The sequence below is a fragment of the Antrostomus carolinensis genome, unplaced genomic scaffold, assembly GCF_000700745.2.
Source record: "Antrostomus carolinensis isolate BGI_N321 unplaced genomic scaffold, ASM70074v2 scaffold8661, whole genome shotgun sequence".
NCBI classification, from domain to species: domain Eukaryota; kingdom Metazoa; phylum Chordata; class Aves; order Caprimulgiformes; family Caprimulgidae; genus Antrostomus; species Antrostomus carolinensis.
In genome coordinates, this window is record NW_010296272.1 from 1 (window position 1) to 8174 (window position 8174).

At 52.4% G+C, this 8174-nt stretch overlaps 1 protein-coding gene across 1 annotated transcript; it reads left to right on the forward strand.

Annotated features, from left to right (window-relative positions):
* Positions 1-1234: 1234 nt before the first annotated feature.
* Positions 1235-7380, forward strand: SLC37A2 (solute carrier family 37 member 2; the record flags this gene model as incomplete). Its single annotated transcript, XM_029087530.1, has 17 exons — positions 1235-1347; positions 1435-1522; positions 2082-2160; positions 2345-2480; positions 2833-2909; positions 2998-3164; positions 3567-3604; positions 3810-3992; positions 4166-4256; positions 4337-4399; positions 4859-4944; positions 5719-5767; positions 5992-6065; positions 6455-6533; positions 6630-6727; positions 7013-7077; positions 7338-7380. Coding segments are annotated over 17 exons (1529 nt in total), but the record flags the coding sequence as incomplete, so codon positions are not given.
* Between the last annotated feature and the right edge of the window lie 794 nt (positions 7381-8174).

The following is an 8174-nucleotide window of genomic DNA, read 5'->3' on the forward strand; positions in this document are numbered from 1 at the left end:
TAATTTTATTTAATTTTATTTAATTTTATTTAATATCATTATTTTTTGGCAACTTGTTGCCAAATGGCTGCGGTGCTTTTCCACCGGCCATAATTTTTCTCTGCCAGAACATGCGGCGTGAAAAAAAATAAACCCACCCCCAAGCATCCAGCTTGAAGTTTCTCTTCCTCTTCCTCACCGTGGCCTCTCCCCTCATCCGCTGGGATTTATTTTTTTTTCAGGGCATTTAATTATTTTTTGGGTGTGGAAATGAGGAATTTTTCAGCTGCGGTGAAGTCTCAGAGCCCGGAGCAGAATATTTCTCTGGATTATAATTGTTGCAATTCCATGAAGAAACTGTGAAAAAGAGCGAGATGGGCTAAAACTGAACAAAAAAATAAATTGTTTTGTTGGGTTTTTTTTCTAAACTTGGAGCAATCCTGTGACACATCTTGGTGCTGGAGCCGCTTCCTGCCCGTTCACATCCTCTGTGCCGCTGTAAAACCCTCCGCAAAAATCCTTTTTTAAAGCAGGATGGGACCCTTTGGAGCTGCTCCAAATTCTGCTGAAGAATTGGGGATTCTCCAGGTTTTATCCATCAGTGGCAGCCCCATCCTTGAGCCTAAACTTGATTTTTTTGGTCCTATTTTCCACTTATTTAATTAAGAGGGATAAAATCACCGTTTGCTGGAGGAACTGGAGTGGATTCCACTCCCCTTTTTTATTCATTTTTTTTTTCCAGCTGGTCTTTAATTAACACCGGGACTGATGATGAATCAGCCGCGGTCTCGTGCCCCGGTTCCACCCGTGACGTCGGGATGGCATTTGCTCACCCCTGTGGTTTGCCGGCCCGGTGGCTCGAGGAAGGGGAAACCCTCAAAATAACCCTCGAGATAATCTTTTCAATCCACATCCTCAGCTTTTTTTAGGGGGCTGGTCACCCCGTTCCGAGCTCACCCAGCCGAATTGTCACTGATTGGTGGCCAGGGGGTATTTTGTCGATGAAACCAGCAGAAACGACCCTGTTTTTGTCTCTTTTTCCTGCGTTTTTAAAACCCAGCAGGTTAAATAACGGCAGAGCCGCGTGTGCGCCTCCTAAATTCACATCCATAGTGATTCTCATCCCCCTGACTTGATATTTTTCTCCAAAAAACCCCATGAATTTTGGTGGGAGGAAAGAAGAACACGGCGAAGGTCGAGGCTGGAGATGTCACATCCCCGCTGGACGGTGACAAGTCACCCTGTCCCCTCTCAGCCTGGATCCCTCTGCTTGCTTTATCCCGCAGGTATCGGGGACTGACGCTGGTGTTGACCTTCCTCTGCTACACCAGCTACCACCTCTCCCGAAAACCCATCAGCATCGTCAAGGTCAGCTCCAACCTCAACCCAACTGCGGTGAGAGGGGACATGGGGGTCCTCCAGCACCTCGATGTCACCTCTTCTCTCTCCCCACAGAGCCAACTGCATCCAAATTGCTCAACTTTGGGTCCAAACCCTCGGAACGACTCCAACAGCAGCACGTGGTGTAGTTGGGTGCCCTTCGGTAAGGCTGAGCCACCTCTTGTCACCCTAAAAATGACCCTCGTGGTAGCCAAGATGGGTTCCTCACTGAGCCCGAAGGTTGTGGCCGGAGGTTTTGGCAAAGAGCCGGTTGCTCGTTAGGCACTCCAAATTGCTCAACTTTGGGTCCAAACCCTCGGAACGACTCCAACAGCAGCACGTGGTGTAGTTGGGTGCCCTTCGGTAAGGCTGAGCCACCTCTTGTCACCCTAAAAATGACCCTCGTGGTAGCCAAGATGGGTTCCTCACTGAGCCCGAAGGTTGTGGCCGGAGGTTTTGGCAAAGAGCCGGTTGCTCGTTAGGCACCGGAGGTAATTAAGCGGCGTGCAGCTGTCCCATGTCCCTGGGGCCAAAGGGCAACGAGTGGGTGGCGAAATCTGGGTTGGGATTGGGATCAAGTCCCAACGCCGATGGCATCCGGCCACGGTCCAAGAACCCCCACCCCGCCCTTGGGGAAGAGGGTTTTGGGGACAAGGACAAACCACGGGGAGGGACAACAAGATAGGATCCACGCTGACGTGGCCTTCACCTTCCTCTTCCAGATGGGGACAACTACAAGGAGCTTTTTGGGGCACTGGATAACGCCTTCCTGGTGGCCTACGCCATCGGGATGTTCATCAGGTACCCAGATCCTTTGTTCCCTTTTCCCCCTGCACACCAGTTTGCACCAGTCCGGCAGGAAAACTGTCAGGTTAATGGGAAAGCAGCCGGTTGCTGGGATCTACTCAGGATTCAGGAGCTGGTGTGATCGCGCCCATTGGTGGCATCAGCTGTGACAACTCCTCGTTGTCCCTTCGCTCCGCAGTGGCATTTTCGGGGAGCGTCTCCCCCTGCGCTATTACCTGTCAGGTGGGATGGTCCTGAGCGGCCTCTTCACCGCGCTCTTCGGTCTCGGCTACTTCTGGAACATCCACGTCCTTTGGTATTTCATCATCGTGCAGGTGCGTCCACGTTGGAAGATTCCCAAACTCTGGATTTTACTGCTCATCCTGGTTTTTGGAGATGGAGGTGACCTAATTTCCAAGCAAAAAACCCCGGTGGCGCGTGTGGCGTGGGTGCCGAAACCACCGGGCACGCCCGTCTTGCCAAGCAGGGCGGGCGGATAATTTGGCAACAGCAGCTCCTTAATTTAGGGAACGATGCAAAAGGTGCCGGGATTTCTCCAGCGGGATAAAACAAACCCAAAATGGAATGTTTCCTCCAAAACTTTGGGATGGGGATGGTTCTTTTTGAGCTCTCCACGGATCGAGCCGGCGCACACCGGGTGCCGACGCTTTGCCTATCTCTTACCAGGTCTGCAACGGGCTGGTGCAGACGACTGGCTGGCCTTCCGTCGTGGCCTGCGTGGGGAATTGGTTTGGAAAAGGAAAGTGAGTGTTTCTCCAGCGTGTCCCACCCCAGTCCTGGTCCTTGTTGACCCCGGTGATGCCAACCAACCCCGACTCTTGTCCCCACCAGGAGAGGTTTGATCATGGGTATCTGGAACTCGCACACCTCCGTCGGTAACATCTTAGGATCGCTCATTGCCGGCGTCTGGGTTTCCTCCACTTGGGGATTGTCCTTCGTCGTACCCGGCATCATCATCGCCGCCGTGGGCGTCATCTGCTTCTTCTTCCTCGTGGAGTGTGAGTGGTTGAGATCAGCAAAGCCACCATTTTTTTTTTCCTTAACCAAGTGTTCCACGCAGTTTTGGTGACCCCAAATACTGATTTCTGGCTTGTGGCAAGCAGCGAGGTGGACTTGGCCACCACAGGGTTCCTCAGCATCATCCTTTGGGGTCATCAAGGGCAGCTTGAGCTGCTCTGCTGCTCGTTCCTCTCAGCCTCTCTTTTCTAGGAAAGATTTGGAAAGCTCTTTGGGATTTTACCGGGGTTTTTCGGTGCTGGGAAGTGGAGATCTGGAGATGCAGCCCAGCTCTGATGGGTTCCCAGCTCCACGTTTCTTCCCTGCGGCACGAGATGCTGGAGGGAGAGCAGGCGGAGTGGAGCTCATTCAGGTTCTCATGGGATCATCCTTTCTCCCTGCAGATCCCGAGGACGTCGGCTGCAGCCCACCTCTCCATCACGTGAGTGGAATTGATTGTCCTGGGCTGGGTGGTCACTTGATTTACAGTGAAAAAATTGAAGCATCAGGTCAAAACATCACAAATCCGGGTGATGTTCAGGTTTTTTTGGAGGATGATCCTGGTCATTCTGGCGTTGAGCATCCTGGCAACAAATCTGATATTTCAACCCCTTGCCACAATTTCCTGTCCTTTGCCTTGTTTTCAGACGGCCTCAGAAGAAGAGGACGTTGGAGGGGTGACCTCCAACGAGAAGGATCCTGAAGCCATCACCTCCAACGAGGGACCGCTGAGCATCTCGGGGCAGAGCAGCACGGATCATTCCGACAGCCCCAAGGAACCAGCCGAGGAGCCCGAAGCCATCAGCTTCTTCGGGGCTCTCCGGATCCCCGTGAGTTGTGGGATGTCCCTTGTGTCATGATGGGGATGGAGGAAAGAGCAAAGCCAGGGTAGCTCATCCCATCAACGGGGTGTCCACCAGGTTGTAAATTAGGGGGAAAACCCACCATTTGGAGGAAGTTTGGGAGAAGGAAGCTCCTCTGATGTGTTCTCCTCTCCTCCCAGGGTGTGGTGGAGTTCTCCCTTTGCCTGCTCTTTGCCAAGCTGGTGAGCTACACCTTCCTCTACTGGCTGCCCCTCTACATTGTCAACGTCGGTGAGTTTTTTGAGGATGGAGAGACACGAGATGTTTCTGGCAAGGAGAACATCTCCTCACCCTCCTCCTCTCCCTTGCAGCTCATTTCGGTGCCAAAGAAGCCGGAGACCTGTCAACCCTCTTTGACGTTGGGGGTATTTTAGGTTTGTGATGGTACCTGAGTGGATCGGGGATGATTTGGGGACAATCCTGCCCTTGATGGAAAGTCCCCTCCATGGAGAAGTGCCCTGAGGTTTATTCAGCATCCGTAGCCCTCAGCAGGCAACAGACACCCCTCGCTTTTATTTTACCATCCAGGTGACCATCGTGACACCTTTTCTTGAGTCTTGCTTGCTAAAATTCTCCTTTTTCTTAAAAAAACCCCCAAAAAACCAACATTTTGGAAGCTTGGAGAGGACCAAAGCTGTGTGGAGATGTAGAGAAACTATCCGCAGGGTGGATAAATCAAAACTCTTCATGCTGATATTATTATATTTAATCTTGGGAGAGATCTTGCTTAAAAGTTGGGGGATGAAAGATGATCCCGTTGGATTTTGGGTTAAACCAGGGTGAAGTTTTGCTCTTGGGTTGGTGGCACCGATATCTGCGACTCCTTCTTGCAGGAGGAATCTTTGCCGGCCTCATCTCCGACTACACTGGCGGCAGGGCCACCACGTGCTGCGTGATGCTGGTCATCGCCGCTCCCATGGTGCGTTGTCATGTGGCGAGGGGGGAAAAAAACCTCCAGTCACGAGTTTTTCCTCCGGCTCCTTTGAGTCACAGTCGCCTTCCTCTTCCCAAGCGCCCGGGATGAGCTGGTCACGTGCTTGGCTGAGACAAGGGATGGGATTGATCCACGTGTCCAGATGTTGGTGGACATCCAGATCTAGGGGCTGGGATGGGATCTTCTAGTCTTTTAACAGCTAAAAAAATACCTTTAGGGTTTTTTTTTTTCCTCCTCCTGCTCCATCTTAAAGCCTCGGAGATCCCACTGAGCCACTCCAGCTTTCACCTCTTTGCTTTCCATCCCCAAAGCCCTCGTGCTCCGCTGGCTCTTGGCCAGGATGTCCTTCCCGAGCACCTGCATGGAGCTCGTTTGGCTCGTTTGCTGCAAAAAAACCCCGCTGCTAATTAGCTGTAACCCAAACCTGGCTGGCCCTGGGTCATGAGCTTCTCCTCTCCGAAGAAGCTTGGGAGTGGATTGAAAAGCAAAGAGGCAGCGTCACGTCTCCTGGTAAAAAACTGTCTGGTTTCAACCGGCGAGGCCGTAAATCGCGGCGGCGGCACCTCCGTTTGCCAGCTGCCAGGTATTTCATCTGGCAGGCAGGACGGCCAGACGCAGAGCTGAGGTGTTGGCGCCGGTGATAATTCAGGTCTCCACCTTCTCCGTCCTGTTCTCTGGGTGCTGCTGCAAGGAAAACGCTTGGGGGGAAAAAAGAGCTGGAATAGTTGGAAATTAGTTCATTTTGTGTCTCTTTTCCAGCTGTTCCTGTATAACCACGTCGGGCAGAACGGCATCGGCACGTCGATAGGTGAGGAGCTGCTTGGTGCCACCCCCGGCACCGGAGGACCGATGGGAGATGCTGGACACTCACTTGCCTTTATTTCCCTGCTCAAGCCGAGATTTGAAGGAGGGTGGTGCTGCATTTGCTGCCCACTGGGTGGGATCTCCTGGGAGAAAAAGGGAGATGTCAGCACATGGGATGATGGATCCAACACACGCCGCAAGATTTCATCTCTTCTCATTCCTTCGTAGCGATGCTGATCGTCTGTGGCGCGCTGGTTAACGGGCCCTACGCTCTCATCACCACAGCGGTGTCGGCAGATTTGGTAAGAGGCGCGTCTCAGACCCCACCACGCTGCCCTCAACACACCCAAAAGCTTCTTCTTTCCCAGAAGGATGTTTAATGGGATTTTTTTTGGATTTGAGATTTGTTTTCCGACGCTGCCGAAGCCCAGCAGGGAAGGGCAGAGTTGTCACCCTCCCTTAAACAGGGAATTACATTTTTTTCCTGTCACTTTTCCTCCTGCCTCAGAGTGAAAAAATTTGCTGGGAAATCACCTGGGATCGCTGTTGGTGATCCCAGTTTTGCTGGGAGCATCCAACTTTGGTCTTCCCATCCACGATGCGTGGAAATTGCTGCCCTAGGGGTGAGGAGTTGCCAGTTGCAGATCCCAAAATCACTTTTCCTCCTTGTTTTCTTTCTCTGTTCCTCCAGGGAACCCACGAGTCTCTCAAAGGAAACGCCAAAGCTCTTTCTACCGTCACGGCCATCATCGACGGCACGGGATCCATAGGTCTGTACGGCTGGGGGGTGCTGAGGGGGTGCTTGGGGGTCCTGACCCCCCCTTTTCCCCATTGATATCTCCTCACGTGCCTCATGCTCCTCATAGGTGCCGCGCTGGGGCCGTTGCTCGCAGGACTCATCTCCCCCACGGGCTGGAATAACGTATTCTACATGTTGATAGCAGCCGACGTCTTGGCTTGTCTGGTGGGTCCCTCCCTGGTTTTGCTTCCCTGGATGTTTAACAGATCCGTTTTACCAGCGGAGGGCAGGGATAACCGAGCAGGGGGCAAATTGAAAGCCCACTATCAACTCCAAACCTTCACCTCCAGCTTTTCCCAACAATTTCCTTCACACAGGGTTTTAATTCGTGGGATTTTTCCCTAAGAAAAGCCTGAAAATTCCACTCCCAGCAATGGAAACTCTGACACTTGAGGCTGGTGGCTACAAAGTCATCAGCTTCATGATGATCTTCCACCTTTCCTCTCACAGCTCCTGGCTCGCGTGGTGGTCAAAGAGATCCGGGGGTGGTGCGGCTGTATGGCCAGGAAGAGAGGGTACGTACGGACCGTCCTGGAGTGGCCTCCGCGATGCCAAAACACGGCGTCGGCATGACCAATGACGTTTGTTATCCCTTGTTGTTGCTGCTGCATCGCGTCGGGATTGGCGACGCCACCCGCTCCGTATCTTGCTCCTGTGGGCGCAAAGATATTTATCCACCTCAAACCAGGGCAGCACCCGGGGGGATTTTATCCACCCGAGCGTCGCGAAGCTCTTTTGATGCTAAAAAAAAATCACCATCCTTGTGTCTTTGTAGCTCTAGTGTGCAGCTCACAGAGTCAGTGCTGGATGGGAAATAGCTCGGTGTGAGTATTTCCGCTGGAGCCTCCAGGATTCAATACAAACACGAGCCTGATTCACCCCAATTTCAAGTTTTGCTTGGCAGGTTCAGCCTAAAAAACCAGCTGCTGTGCTGATCCTTTCAGGGCTAAGATCAAGATTTGGGAATCAAAGGATCAAATCGTGATGGTTGGGGAAGAGAGAGCGGGTGGGCAGCAGGTCCTTACCTCCATCTGTCTTCGCCTTAATGCCTGATGAGTGAAATTTTAATTAATACACTTGAAATGGCCAAATTTAGAGGCTGATTTGCCCACCTCTGCTAATGAGCTTGATTCCGGGGCACGCTAATCAAATCCGGAGCCAAATCGCTGCAGCGAGGGTGTAAATAATTTCCAAATCAACACTGGCCTGTCACCGATTGTCACTGACGTCCCGTCGGTCCCCGGCGGTGGGAATGCCAGATCCCAGATCCTCCCTGCGAACGTTCGCTCCTTTATGTCTTATGTTTGCAGGTGAAAGATCAATAATCTGGGCCTAATGCTGCGGTAAGTGTGGCCCAAATCTCCTTCTCCGCTTGCCGGTGGAGGGCTGTCAGGCTCAAATCTCCCTGTGCTGGGGCTGCTTGGGGTGAGGACAGTCCTGGCTGGTCCTGGGCCCCTTTTTGCACCAAAAAATCTGTCTGGTTTGTGCTGAGAGGGAAGCAGCTGCCTCAGTTTGTGGAAATATTGTGTGTGACACCTTTGAGGAGCTCGCGGAGAGGACGCACTTACGCTGGGGGTTTTTTCTCGGGATGTTTCAGCTTTGGCCAGTGGTT